General features: G+C 50.5%; 6 protein-coding genes across 7 annotated transcripts; 3 read left to right on the top strand and 3 right to left on the bottom strand.

Annotated features, from left to right (window-relative positions):
• Nucleotides 1-5: 5 nt before the first annotated feature.
• Nucleotides 6-3,083, top strand: H257_14035 (hypothetical protein). Its single transcript, XM_009841755.1, has 4 exons — nt 6-424; nt 490-788; nt 833-951; nt 1,216-3,083. The coding sequence occupies exons 1-4, from the start codon at nt 12-14 to the stop codon at nt 3,016-3,018; spliced, it is 2,634 nt and encodes an 877-aa protein (XP_009840057.1). The 5' UTR covers nt 6-11; the 3' UTR covers nt 3,019-3,083.
• Nucleotides 3,084-4,353: 1,270 nt separating this feature from the next.
• H257_14034 (hypothetical protein) lies at nt 4,354-5,297 on the bottom strand. Its single transcript, XM_009841754.1, has 2 exons — nt 4,815-5,297; nt 4,354-4,763 (listed from the first exon to the last, which is right to left on the bottom strand). Exons 1-2 carry the CDS (start codon nt 5,280-5,282, stop codon nt 4,470-4,472), a joined length of 762 nt encoding a protein of 253 aa, XP_009840056.1. The 5' UTR covers nt 5,283-5,297; the 3' UTR covers nt 4,354-4,469.
• A 104-nt stretch (nt 5,298-5,401) lies between these two features.
• Nucleotides 5,402-6,313, top strand: H257_14033. Of its 2 annotated transcripts, XM_009841752.1 has the most exons (4): nt 5,402-5,655; nt 5,699-5,840; nt 5,888-6,109; nt 6,161-6,313. In XM_009841752.1, the coding sequence occupies exons 1-4, from the start codon at nt 5,438-5,440 to the stop codon at nt 6,251-6,253; spliced, it is 675 nt and encodes a 224-aa protein (XP_009840054.1). In that variant the 5' UTR covers nt 5,402-5,437; the 3' UTR covers nt 6,254-6,313. The 2 variants fall into 2 exon arrangements, with proteins under 2 accessions (XP_009840054.1, XP_009840055.1); XM_009841753.1 differs by having other exon boundaries at nt 5,888-6,313.
• Nucleotides 6,314-6,688: 375 nt separating this feature from the next.
• Nucleotides 6,689-8,020, top strand: H257_14032 (hypothetical protein). Its single transcript, XM_009841751.1, has 3 exons — nt 6,689-7,651; nt 7,700-7,772; nt 7,868-8,020. Exons 1-3 carry the CDS (start codon nt 6,709-6,711, stop codon nt 8,001-8,003), a joined length of 1,152 nt encoding a protein of 383 aa, XP_009840053.1. The 5' UTR covers nt 6,689-6,708; the 3' UTR covers nt 8,004-8,020.
• Nucleotides 8,021-9,921: 1,901 nt separating this feature from the next.
• Nucleotides 9,922-11,711, bottom strand: H257_14031 (hypothetical protein). Its single transcript, XM_009841750.1, has 4 exons — nt 11,225-11,711; nt 10,939-11,154; nt 10,482-10,871; nt 9,922-10,424 (listed from the first exon to the last, which is right to left on the bottom strand). The coding sequence occupies exons 1-4, from the start codon at nt 11,684-11,686 to the stop codon at nt 10,023-10,025; spliced, it is 1,470 nt and encodes a 489-aa protein (XP_009840052.1). The 5' UTR covers nt 11,687-11,711; the 3' UTR covers nt 9,922-10,022.
• Nucleotides 11,712-11,822: 111 nt separating this feature from the next.
• Nucleotides 11,823-13,009, bottom strand: H257_14030 (hypothetical protein). The gene has a single exon (XM_009841749.1). It carries the CDS (start codon nt 12,930-12,932, stop codon nt 11,928-11,930), a length of 1,005 nt encoding a protein of 334 aa, XP_009840051.1. The 5' UTR covers nt 12,933-13,009; the 3' UTR covers nt 11,823-11,927.
• Nucleotides 13,010-14,253: the final 1,244 nt, after the last annotated feature.

The following is a 14,253-nucleotide window of genomic DNA, read 5'->3' as shown; positions in this document are numbered from 1 at the left end:
ATTGGTCCAACATGACGGTGGGGGTGTTGGTGGTGACGTTCTTCCTTCATGCTGCCGCCATCTTCCTCTTCACTAGCGGATTCTTCCTCACGCGGTATGAAGCCACCGACGTGAGTCCATGCTCCGAGGACGCGGCCTTCCCAACCGCCATGCACAACACGCATCATCTCCGCCGGCATGAGGGCCCGCGGACAGGATGCTGGAGTAACGTCAAGTTCCCTCGCGTGGTGTACATTGTGATTGACGCGTTGCGCTTCGACTTCATGCACGAAGCTTCCCAAGAAGAGCAGCAGCAGAAAGCCGCGGACGGTGGGCAGTACTTTCTCAACCATCTGCCGCACGTGCACGCTCTCCTTCGCGACGAGCCGGCGCAAAGTCTGCTGTTCCGATTTATTGCCGACGCTCCCACCATGACCATGCAGCGGTACGTACTCCCTCTCTCTCAGTGATGTATTCCTTCGCAGGTAGTCATCTCCATTACGTACGTAGACTCAAAGGGCTGACCACGGGGACGCTGCCGACGTTCCTCGACATCAAGGACAACATGCACAGCGAAGAAATCGTGGAAGATTCGTGGATCAAGCAGCTGACGGCGATGAACAAGAGCATCGTGTTCATGGGCGACGACACGTGGGGCAAGTTGTACCCGAGCACGTTTCTGCGCAACTACTCGTACGATTCGTTCAACGTGAAGGACCTGCACACGGTCGACAACGGCGTCCTCGCGCACTTCTTCCCCGAACTGGTCAACCAAACCGACTGGGACGTTCTGATTGGTCACTTTCTCGGTATGACGTTATCCCGATCACGTCATATGACGTTGTATCTGTAGGCGTGGACCACGTCGGCCATACGTTTGGGCCCAACCACCCGTCGATGGTGTCCAAATTGCACCAAATGAACGATTTCCTCGAGCGATTGACTGAATCCCTGCCGCCCGATGTGTTGGCGGTATTCTATATATATATATATATTGTCGATTTGATACAAATTTGGGGAGGGGGTGCAATCGAATCGCGCCGACCAATCTGATTGGTTGAATTTCATCGAGAGGGTTTTGATTGGCTAATAATTTTGAGCTCATCTGAAGTAGCCAATCAAATCGATTTAAATTCCAACGAGAAACCACGCCACAATATGATATTTCACTCGAAAGCACAATATATATATATATATATATACATATATAGATCGATCTTGACGAGATATTGGTAGGTGATTCTAGGAGATCATGGCATGAGCAGCGACGGCAACCACGGCGGCGCCACGGACGATGAGACTGGCGCCGCGCTATTCTTGTACTCCAAGGCCCTGCCGCTGCATGTGCTTGACGGCACCCGATCCCTGTACGATGTGTTGTTTTATCCGGATCCGGATACTTCCACCGTGCGCTCTGTCGCACAAGTGGACCTCGTGCCGACGTTGTCACTGCTCATGGGGCTTCCGATTCCATTTGGCAACTTGGGCGCAGTGATTCCGCAGCTGTTTTTCGAGCCCTCGTCCAATCAAACGTCGCCATCTGCGTCGATTTCGTCCAATCAAACGTCGTTCAGTGCCGCGTTGGCCCACCTCAACGACGCCCTGTGGGTGAACGTGCATCAGTTGCGCCATCAGTTTACCACGTCGCAGACGATCCGGATGGACTTGCCGGCCATGCTCGATCTCGAAGCAACCTTTGCGGAAGCAGCTTTGCAAGACGGTGATGCCAAAGGTACCCACGACCTCCTGCAAAAGTACCTCGCCGACGCCCTCGCCCTGTCCCGGGCCCTGTACACGCAGTTCGACCTTGTGTGCATGGTTCATGGCGTGGTCCTTCAATTAAGTACCTTTCTGGCCCTTCACTTGACTTCGTTTCGTCCCCACCGCGTGCCCATATCCATCCTCGTTGGCATCTTGGTCGGGTTCATGTGGCCCGCGGCCGCGCGGGTGCTGCCGCCCTTGTTACCCGGCGCCCCCATGCCCCGATACGCAGCCACCATCGGCCTCTCCACCGTCGGTCTAGCGTTTGAGTGGCAACCGCCATCCTTGTCACCAAAGTTGTCACCAAAGTTGTCACCAATAGTGTCCTGGCGTCGAAGCGTGGGCGTGACCATGTTGGTAGTGATGCACTGCTTGAGCTTGTTCTCCAACTCGTACCTGGTCGTACAAGACCGCGTCGTGCTGTTTATAAGTGCGAGTAACCTGGTACTAGTTGGGATGGACCTATTGGCGCCTCCTGCTTGCTCGGGTCCAGTGACCAGGGGGACGGGTCAAGTGACCCGTTTCGTCGGGCTCTGCGTCCTCCACCGCGTGTACGCGGCGTGGCCCGTGCCCAACATTGTGCTGTCTTCAATGTCGATGGAATGGACCTACATTCCCATGCTGGTCGTGGGAGTGTGGATCGCTCGCGTGGACCCGGCCAGTTTGGTGAGTTATGTTTGCGTGTGGATGCACTGGTGGGATATTTGGCCGTTGTTCGTGCCGTGGGTGGTGTACGCGTGGGGTGGTCTGAACATTCTCACCACGCACCCCCCCTCCGTGCTGCTTGTGCTGCTGCTGCTCCACGGCCCGACCTCGCCGGGTCCGTTTGGGCTGTTTGTTGCCATGAGTTTTCTGTACCAGTCTGGGCCTAGTACTACTAGTAGTAGTAGTACTAGTATGTGGGGCTACTGCTTTCTCATCCATAGCCTGTACTTTCAATCGGGCCACGGGAATTCGTTTGCGAGTCTGCAGAACGCGGCAGGGTTTGTGGGCGTTCCCTCGTTTTACTGGCCCGTCGCAGGCACCCTCTTGGCCGTCAACACGTTTGGCGCGTTCTGGCTCGGTCTATCCCTCCTTTTAACGACCATCCGCCGACCCATCGTCGTCGCATATTTCACGCTCTCGGCCATCTGCACCAGTGTTTTCGTGGCGCTCAGTCGGCGCCATCTCATGGTCTGGGCCATCTTTGCGCCCAAGTTTGTGTTTGACGCCCTCGTGTCCCTCGTCGTGCACTTGCTCGTCCTCGTGCAAAGCTGCTGCAATCGTGTCATACTATAGAACAATGAATATGTGTAGTACAGTTGATAGTATAACGTTACTAATACATGCTGGTGCAAAGCTGCTGCAATCGTGATATACTATAGAACAATGAATATGTGTAGTACTGTTGATAGTATAACGTTACTGTATCTCAGGGTCCATCGAAGGGTCCCAAAAAGTGTTTCGGAACCTCAAGTGCCCTGAGATACAGTATACTATCAACTGTATGCGGTATTCATTGTTCTATAGTATGGCACAACTGTTTTATCTCTTTTAGTTCATTTTTCATCAACACCAATACAAATTTCGACATGATTTGAAGTTCAAAGCAATTTGGAATAAGGGTTCAATCCCGAGCCACTTGATTTCATGCAGTTACAGGGAACTTCAGAATGCAAGGCCTACGTTTTCTTCGAGTGGGATCAAGTATAAGGTCATTTGATTGGCTATCGAACTTCGAAGTACGAATTATATTCCTGCCAATCAGGTTCACCATTCGAAATAATATTCAGCGCTTCAAGTTCATTCTTTTGTATTGTGGAGGTAATTATATTACTTCGTATGCGTCAAAACAAGCTTAGAAATATATTGGGCATGAAATCAATTGTACTACGCAGTACCCATAGTATTTGTTATGATTGGTTCTATCTAATTGTACATACGCTGTTACGAGTGTACGATATTCGTACCGAGTACTACCGTTTGTACGTGGATTTGTGTGACAACAACTTATAACAAGCAAGTTATTATGATGTTACTACGGGGTCGATTCATTAAACGTGATTGACTGTGAAGTCGTTGACAGTGAGTCGGGCGACGGGCAACTTGAACGTCCACCGTCCGAGCAGCCGGTCGCACGCCCCCCTCCAGATTTAGCACGTGAGCGACCGCGTCTTGCCGTCGGGTTTGTCGACTTGGCCGGGTCCGAGCACGCCGGCCGCGTCACGGACGGTGACGGACGATGAGCAGCAAGAGTGCCGAGAAATCAACCAACCCTCCGCGATAGGTTGATTTCTGGTTTCGGGGTTTCGAGAGTCTCGAGCGACGGCGCGGGCCATCGCAGCGTAAGCTGCATGTCCAAGCTGATGCTGTACCTCTCAAACTCAAGAAAAGTTGCAAGTGATTGGTTAAAAATTTCAGAGGGATTATTGTTTTCCACCAATCATGGATCGTGGCACGAAACTACATTCGTGCCATACTATAGAACAATGAATACAGCATACAGTTGATAGTATACTGTATCTCAGGGCACTTGCCCATATTATAGAACAGTGAATACTACAACTAAGTATACTGTACTTCAGGGCCCTGGTGCAATGCTCTGCAATCGTGCCATACTATAGAACCATTCATGCAGCATGCACTTGATAGTATACTGTATCTCAGGGTTATCCCAGTCTTATAGACACGTTTGTATGTCCAGGTAGTAAATGACTTCTCAATCGATGGAGCAGGTCTTTTTAACCGAGCTAGTCGTACAAGCTGTCGTCGTACTGGATGTGGTCGTCGATGTTCTTGGCGGCGCCGTTGAGCGACTTCCACGTGATCTGGGGATCCTTCTTGAGCAACACAAATGCAATCGCGTCCTTCTTGGCCTTGTACTTGACATCGCCGATCTCGGCGTACAGCGTCGGAATGACCAGCGATCGGACGTCTTCGCCTTCAAACGTAATGTCCAAGCTCAACGATGTTGGCGTCCACTTCATGTGGATCTTGTCCTTGGAGAGAGACCCGGCGTCGGGATGGTTGACGTAGATCGTGACCTGCATATGGGATGATGATGGTACGAAGGACAATGGAGATGGAACTCATACGGTCTTGGTGGCGTCGGACCACCCGTAGGTTGAAATCACTTGGCGGACGTGGGTGGGCTCGGTCGAGATCTCGCGCGGTTTGTGGGCGTAGTAGTAGCTGTTGGTGCCGTTGCGAAGGATGTTGTCTTCCAGCGCCGACTTGGCCTTCGAGTCGTCGTCGGAAGCGTCGGGGGTGCTGCTCGCCTTCTTCGCCGACTTCTTTGCCTTCTTCTTGGCATAAGTCTGTTCGATGACAGACTCGGGAGTCTCGTCGTCGTCGTCGTCGACCAACTCGTTGGATCGGCCACAGAATCTGACGAGGATGCTGAGCAGCACCGCGGCGACGGCTATGGCCACGCCGTAGAACTGCGTGAGGGGGATAGGCACCTTCAGGCTTCCCCACGGACTCACGATCTCCACATGCTGACTGTCTTCGCTCGGGACATACAGGTACGGCACGAACAGGTCGGCTGACGGCGGCGATGCCATGTTGCAAACTTACGCCACAAACGTTTCAAAACATCCGGATATTATCGGTGGGTTATCCGAATACGATGACATTTCCGGATAATTCGGTTGTCGTTTCACACAAATGAAATAGTATCTAGCGCGAGAACAATTGCTTTTGGATCGCCTTGGACAAGATGCACGCACGTGCACGTCATGTCATGCGGCGCGGCTTCCATGGCTACAGCAACTCCACCTTCATGGGTGTGGTGCCCATGGTGCTGGAACAGAGCGCGCGGGGAGAGCGGGTGTATGACATCTACTCAAGGCTGCTGAAAGAGCGCATCGTGTTCCTCAATGGCCCCGTGAACGATCACATGGCATCACTAACTACTGCGCAGTTGCTCTTCCTCGAGTACGTTCCTGCACGCCTATCTTAGCTCATGGTGTCTCTGCAGGAGCGAGCACCCTGACAAGGATATCTACTTGTACATCAACAGTCCAGGCGGCGCTGTTACTGCTGGTCTCGCCATCTACGACACGATGCAGTACATTCAACCGCGTGTGCAGACTCTGTGCATCGGTCAAGCAGCGTCCATGGTACGCTTAGCTCCCAAGGCGACGTCTGAACATGAAGGGCGACGTAGGGGGCCCTGCTTCTCGCCGGTGGAGCGCCCGGATGTCGGTCCGCGCTTCCGAATTCGAGGATTATGGTGCATCAGCCGTCCGGCGGGGCCCAGGGTATGGCGAGCGATATCGCGATTCAAGCGGAAGAGATCTTGCAGCTCCGTCATCGATTGAATCGGTTGTTTGCCAAGCACACGGGAAAGGACTTGGCGGTGATTGAGAACGCCATGGATCGCGACAAGGTACGTCCTTCGGATATCATGAGCTGATGGAGCTGATGGGGATGCATCTAGTTCATGGACGCGGAAGGGGCGATTGCGTTTGGAGTGATCGACTCCATCTTGATGCGGCGACCCAAGCAGGAACTGGACGAGAAGGTCACGTAGGTCGATCCGTCGGCTTCCACGGATAACGTAATTAATGATCAATTTATAATAACATTTCCAGGTACTATTAAAATTAATAGTATGGCCAAATCGAAGAGTGGAGGTTTTTTTATTTAACGCACAATTGATTTAGTTAAACCCAAAATTCACAAATTGAGATCTGTCGATTCTACGTCTCAATTTGCTGAAATTTTGAGTGAAATTGGACTTTGCATCGAGAAAGGTACCTCCCTTACCCGTATTCATAATACTATTATTAATATTGTTAGCGATATTATTATTATTATTAATAGTATTTAAAAAAATAAGAACTAGTAATAATAGCGTTAACGTCAATTGTTGATATTAATTAAAATATCAACAATTGATCATTTACAATTCAGAAAAACCTCTTCCAAAATGATACGTCCACTTTACCTTCAACAATCGATATATTGAGTCTTTGTGTTGTTGCGATGGAAGTGTCGCCGAATGTGTTCGTGTCGGGGTACGACCATCTCGTGACGAAGGAGGTCATGTGGAAGCATTTTGAGGACTGCGGAACGATCTACAAGGTCGACATGATGGAGAGTGCCGGCAGCGGACGCTTCAGCTTTGTCGAGTTCACGGACGCTGCGGCGGGCCGAGCTGCTGTGGCCAACAAGGACAGGTCCATTCTGGGTGGCAGATCCCTTCGCGTGCGGTACGCGAACAGGAAAACCAACACACCTCATTCATCACCACCACCACTACCACCACTTCCACCTACGATCCCGATTGCCTTGTCCCCGCCGCCGCCTCTTGCGACCTCGCATCCACCAACCAAGACGACGACACCCATGCCCACGGAACCCCTGGGTCCGTCCGACCCAACGTCGCATTGGCTCTTTGCATCCACGACCCCTCTTTTAACACCATCGTACCTCGCAGGCATCTCGTTCGACGTGGAAACCCAGCTTCGGCGGACCACCTCATGGTATATCATCGATCTGCAGCGCAAGTTGGACCTGCCGCGGGTGGCGAGCTTGTCGGCCATGACGTACATGAACCGGTTCTTCATGCTGCACTCGTTCTCTTCCCACGACCGGTTCCTCGTCGCGTCCGCCGCCATCTTCCTCAGCGCCAAAGTGAACGAGCGCACGGTCAAGCTCACGCACGTCGCCGACGCCAGCTTGAAGCTGGCCACCGACGCCGAGAATGCTTCTTCGACCATCACTCTTCCTGCCGACATGGACTTCATCAAGTCGCGTATCCGGCAGTACGAAGTCATCCTCCTCAACTCGCTCTCGTATGATGTCGTGGTGCCGCAGCCGCATTTGGCGCTCGCGGCGCTCGCGGATCGCGCCATCGCCCAAGTGGACATGGCCAGGGAAAATGTCCTCGCGGTCGCCGACGTCTTCCTCACGGACGCCATCGCAGGTATATTTCCCGATTGTTTCAGAATCCCAAGGAATGAATGGACTATAGGCACGCTGGCTTTGCAGCTCACGTCCGACGAACTCGCGGCCGGCGCGCTCTACTTGTCGTGTCGATTTCATCGGTACGGATCATTTTCATCTATCTACGTTTTCATTTATCTAAAGAACTACTACTTATGTTTATCTATGTGCATTTTCATCTAATTTGGACATACAGGATGGACGACTGGGTACACACTACGGACGTCTTCTCCCATGTCCATATTCACATCGTGGCATCGCACTTCCTTGCCATGTACGACGTGCGTCGACTGCCGGTCTCCCTCCAAGCCGTCGCTCTAATTTTCAAATAAACAGGGTTTTTCATCTATTCTTTCCTTTTAAATAATTCGTAAGGTTCATCTATTTTCTTCCTTTTAAATAATTCATTGATCTCATTTATTTATTTCCTTTATAGGGCTCATCTATTCTTTCCTTTTAAACAATACTACGTAAGTACAGTACTTAGTACAATATGTAGTATACTGCGAGTAGAGTTGATAGGAGTTGATGAGAAGCGCAAGTATCAATCAAACGCTGTCCACCTCGACCACAGAGCCGACAACATGGACAACGAGTTGGTTGGAGCGTAGAGTTGTCTGTCACTCTTGCATAAATACACCCATTGTGTTTATGCGAAATATATTGGGCTCGTCACGAAATATATTGGAGGTTCGCAACTCTAACTGAGCAAATCACGAAATATACTGGCTGTCCACGACATAGAATGAGTGAATTCGACGTTCCCACGAAATTAACTGCCGACGTCGCGAAATACAATGAAGCTCCACGAATTTATTGTTAAACCGGATTCCACGAAATATATCAGATATATTTCGAAATTAACCGCAAAATGGTGTAGTAAGTTGTTTCTATTCATGGACTATTGTGAATAATATACTTTTGTTCTCGATATCAAATACTGTGCCTCGGATTGGAAATGCTGGATAAGGTTCACTATGGGACTGTACTCCAAGTTAGTACTACTACACCGTTGTCCGGCATACACTATTGGCGAAATGTCATTTGGAGGGGTCCAAAATAGTATTGCCTTCAGGTAACATTATATATAGGATCAAATGAATAGTGTAACGTTAGCCTACATTATTGAAATACACATACTACTTCGAAGTATTAGGGTACGTCTGGTAACATTTCAAAAATAATAATATTCCATTTTCTCGCAAAATGGGATTAACCAAAATGTCATTTTCAAAATGGAGGTAAAAGGTCCATTTTGTCCTTTCAACGAGTAAATCCCACGTGGAATTATTGGATTTGGGTTAAACCTCTGCAAGCAAGACATGTTTCAATTTTGATCAGATTTGTTGAATTCGGCCCCAAAATGGCGTTTTGGGCCTGATTATTGCAATATTTACACGGTTACCAGACGAACCCTTAGGGTACCGTGTAGGCAGAAATGACCACAAATCCACCACGTTCTTTAATAATTATGACCAACGATGGTTTAAATCCACCACATTCTCTAATAATTATGGTTTAAATCCACCGCATTCTCTAATAATTATGACCAACGATGGTTTAAATCCACCACATTCTCTAATAATTATGGTTTAAATCCACCGCATTCTCTAATAATTATGACCAACGATGGTTTAAATCCACCACATTCTCTAATAATTATGGTTTAAATCCACCACATTCTCTAATAATTATGGTTTAAATAATCGACCACATTCTCTAATAATTATGGTTTAAATCGACCACATTCTCTAATAATTATGACCAACGATGGTTTAAAGTTGCATTTACTACATGTGTGTACACGTGCTTCGTAGTATAACGTTAACTTCCATTACTTTCTGCTTTTGGCGTCTGCCATGTCGTCCAGGTCCAGGTCCTTGTCATCCTCATTTAGGTCTTGGAATGCCGCCGCCTTATCTTTGATCACGACCATCGCCAGCAGATCCTGGTTGAGCTTCTTAAAGTTGACCACTTTCGACAGCAAAAACTCGAGCACGTGCTTGGCGTCGGCGCGGTCGGGGTCGAGTTTGGGCAAAATATTTGTTGAATTCGGCCCCAAAATGGCGTTTTGGGCCTGATTATTGCAATATTTACACGGTTACCAGACGAACCCTTAGGGTACCGTGTAGGCAGAAATGAGTTTAAATCCACCGCATTCTCTAATAATTATGACCAACGATGGTTTAAATCCACCACATTCTCTAATAATTATGGTTTAAATCCACCACATTCTCTAATAATTATGGTTTAAATCGACCACATTCTCTAATAATTATGACCAACGATGGTTTAAAGTTGCATTTACTACATGTGTGTACACGTGCTTCGTAGTATAACGTTAACTTCCATTACTTTCTGCTTTTGGCGTCTGCCATGTCGTCCAGGTCCAGGTCCTTGTCATCCTCATTTAGGTCTTGGAATGCCGCCGCCTTATCTTTGATCACGACCATCGCCAGCAGATCCTGGTTGAGCTTCTTAAAGTTGACCACTTTCGACAGCAAAAACTCGAGCACGTGCTTGGCGTCGGCGCGGTCGGGGTCGAGTTTGGGCAAAATCCCAAGAATCCCCGCCGCCTCCTTCACATAGTACTCCAAGTCATCGTCCGAGCACTTGTTGGTGAGCTGTGCAAGGCGGAGCGACTCGGAGGCAAAGTGTTCATCCAGGTCGAACTGGTCCAAAGCGGGCGGCGGCATCTCCCGCAGGATCGGCGGAAACACGGCAGGTTTGAGGGGTGGGAGGGGTGTTTCAAACTAGGAAATGTCCCATTTTCGCATTGAATGGGGAAGGGTGATGGGGAAATTCCCTACCTGTGGTGGAATCAACGACAACGGTTCGTGCTTGACACCGAGCTCTTTGAACTGCGCGACCGCGTCCGGGATGAGCGACGTGTCGAACTTGAACAGGGTGTTGTCGAAGAGTTTGGTGAAGTCCTTGGGCAGTTCGTCGCCTTCCTGCATGCATGATCGCAGGCGTTCCGACAGCGCCTGGGTGTCGGGGAGGCGGTTGTAGTCGCTCAGGTCGGGGTCTTCCGCGTCCACGGGATCGAACTGGATCTCCTTGTCCTTGAGCAGCCATCGGAACAGAATGTCCTGGAGCCGACTGTTTTCATCTTTGTCCAGCCAGTCGTCGGAAAAGAGGTGCATCGACCCGAGCACGGCCAGCCGCCCAGTCTTCTTCTCCTTGGCGGGCGCGCATACCTACTCGACACGATGATCATGACGATGACGAATATCGTGGGAACGATGGGGAAAACGTCCATCTCACCCCGTCGTGGGCCCACACGGCACCGATGGGACGATTCATGGGGAACGAAATGAACCCCGAGCTCAGGATCGGCGCCGCGGGCTTCTTCACGTTCAACGTCGCCCCGTACGGGTAGACAAAGTTGAGTCCCTTTTGGGCCTTCTCGATCCCATGCGCCTTGTCTGCGGCGGGATCGCGCGCGAAAATGTCCTTTCCCTTGCCCGACAAAACGTTGGCCTACATAATACAGATTTTGAGGTGATGGGAGGAACGAACGAAGAAGGGTCGCGGAGGAGAAAGGACGTACCACTCGGGCGATTTCGCGGTTGACGATGCCGCTGGTGATGTACACTTCCTTCGGGTGATGGTATTTGTGGTACACCGTGCGGATGACCGAGTCGGGGTTGACAACGATCCCGTACTCCTTGAGGAAACTGTTGAGGTTCGTGTCGACTTCGCCGCCTTCGCCCATGCAAAAGAGCACGCTGCCGCCTTCCCGCATGTAATCTTTCAACGCTTGGAACTCGGACGAACTGAAGCGCTCTCGGACACCAGAAAACACGACCAGATGTGCTTGCTTGAGTCGGTCCAGCGACAGGTCATCCTTGTTGACTTCGACCTTGCATGTGGTCTTGAGCTTCCGCGCCAGTTTCTTGTACCCCGACGTCGGGTAGAACTCTTCCTTCTTGGATGCGTCGAACATGACGACGGTGGAGACGCCACCCGCCGCCACCTTGAGCGAATCGTCGTACCCCGGGCCCTCCGACATGGCACTGCGCCGCCACAGCCAAGAAAAGGAAAAAGTGAAGATCGCGGCGAAACGTCGCGTCCGGATACGTTATCCGGATATCCGACTTTCGCGCGCAATTGTTTCAGATTGACGGTTACTTTTCAATCTTCCACGTAAGCACCAAACGAAGAAGGTCGGTCCGTCCATGGAGAGTCCGTGGTGAATACGGCGGAACTGCATGAGAACGACGACATGAACCACCTCCATTACGTCATTAACGTCAGTATTCGCGCAGGAAGGCCACACCTTCGTACTTGAACGTCCCTGGGAGCGGCGTTTCTGGCAGCAACACGTCGCCGTCGACGGTAAACACCGTGACGTAGGACGATTGCGACTTGGTCGCTTCGATTTCCACGCTCTTCAAAGCAACAATCACAGAGTCTTGAGTGCTGGGAACAAACTTGAAGCTCGAAAACCCACGCTCCGGGGTGATGGGTCCAACGGTGCGCACTTCCAGTCGACTAAAGTCTTCACTGGCCACGATCATGACATTCGACCCCCGCTGCTCGTCTGCCGTTTCGTCGTACGCGTCCTTGGACACTCGACGGGGAAGGATGAACCATTTGCGATGCACGGCACTCCACTCGATGGCTTCGTGGATGAGGTACCCAGGGTATCCACACCCGACGAATTCGCGCACTTTCGCAAAGTTGTCGGTCCAGTCTTCAAATCGCAGCACACCATCCTTGGACAGAATGCTCACCCACATGTTGTGTGTGTTGTCGACGTCGTTTCCAGTGATAAACTCTTTGCCCGTGCTGCCCATGTACAATTCCCCGTCCTTGGCGGTGGCCCATTCGTGTTTCTTGCCCTTCGTCGTGCTGCCGTCCCCTTCCGTGACAATGGTCACAGGCACAGCGCGAATATCATGTGGCTGGTCGCTCAATTGGAACTTCTCCAACCGGAACACAAGCCCAGTGCGGTCGTCGAACGTATGCAAGTCGCCACGGCACCACGCCAGTTCACTGAGCTCAAACCCTCGACCCGCTTCGTTCAACGACGTCGTGAACGGCGCCACGTCCTTCCACGACACCGTGTACTCGACCTTGTCGTCAACTAGTTTGCGATGAAGCACGGCTTTCTGGAGGTACGACTGGAACAGCGGCGTCGTGCTGTCTGCGACCTTGCTCGCCTTGTCCAAATCTGCGACAAAGCCCAGCTCGAATGATGAAGCTCGGTGGTTCCATCCCCACGCTGAAGGACACACCGACAGCAAGCAGCCCATGGTTGTTGTGCACGTGGGCACGGAGAAATCGACTTTGGCGTCTACCCGTCGGTGACATCCTTCAGGTACTAGTACTGTACAGACGTACCAGGTACTATTAATAGTACTACTACTATTAATAGTAGTAGGTGAAATGTATGTCACCGATTATTGGAGTTTTTTTATCATTTTCCAGCAATTTGTAATTCCGTCAAAAGGTGAAATAACTATGAGCCCTGCAAACGAAGCTTGGGGTTGCTGCATCATCACACTATTAATACTACTACATACACCTTTTTGCGGTTAATTTCGAAAAATATCTGGTACTGATCTCCCCCCGACTTGGAAACGGGGTAAAATAAATATTCTCTATGACCTAATAATATAAAATGTTCAGGGAATGCAGGGAATGTTTGAATATACAAATAACATCGCACTTTTGACCGCAAATCACTTCAAGATGAAACAGCGGATGACACTGGCCGAGAAGAATGGCTTGAACGCGAAGCACAAGCGAAACCCTCAAGCTACATACAATGAATTGGCTAAATGGGCGGCGAAACAGTTCAAACTCGAGACAATTCCAACAAAATCTGCGATTGGAAAGGCCCTTCAGCGAGGCGCATCGCAATCCCAGCGCGTAGACAGGAAATCACGATATATTGATCGTGCAGTTATATCTCCCGAACTCGAAACCGAACTACTCCAATGGGTCCTACGCTGCGAGGAGCTTGGAGTCTGCCTCACGGGTGAGCTCATTCGCGAGCAGGCAAGGACAATCGCCACTCGTCTCGATCTGACCCCTTCGCAATGTTCCACCTACTCAAAAGACTGGCTTTATATGTTCCAGCGCAAGCATGGCCTTACCAGCAAGATTCAGCATGGAGAAGCGGCGTCAACCCCACGTGAAGCTGTACGACAAGGCCGTAAAGAAGTCCTAAACACCACAAGTGGTTACAGCCCGGCCAACGTGTACAACATGGACGAGACGGCCTACTTCTACTGCTTGTCACCTCATCGTTCCATCACTTGACAGCGTGTTCACGGCACAAAGAAGTCAAAAAAAAGGATCACCATGGCACTCACCACAAATGCAGACGGCTCCGACGTTACTGGCCCAATGTTTATCGGCAAATCCGTGCAGCCACGGTGCTTTCAAGGCCGGTCTTCTAGTGACCTTGGTTTTAACTACCAAGCAACCAAAAAGGCATGGATGACATCCGAAGTCTTTCAAACTTACCTCAAGACCATGAACGATCGCATGGTCGCCGAAGGCCGGAAGATTTTGGTGCTTGTTGACAACGCTCCCTGCCACGACCCCACCGCTGCCAATGATCTGTCA

This window comes from Aphanomyces astaci (genome assembly GCF_000520075.1).
Source record: "Aphanomyces astaci strain APO3 unplaced genomic scaffold supercont1.53, whole genome shotgun sequence".
NCBI classification, from domain to species: Eukaryota; Oomycota; class Saprolegniomycetes; order Saprolegniales; family Verrucalvaceae; genus Aphanomyces; species Aphanomyces astaci.
This window is presented reverse-complemented; position numbering and strand designations above follow the sequence as displayed.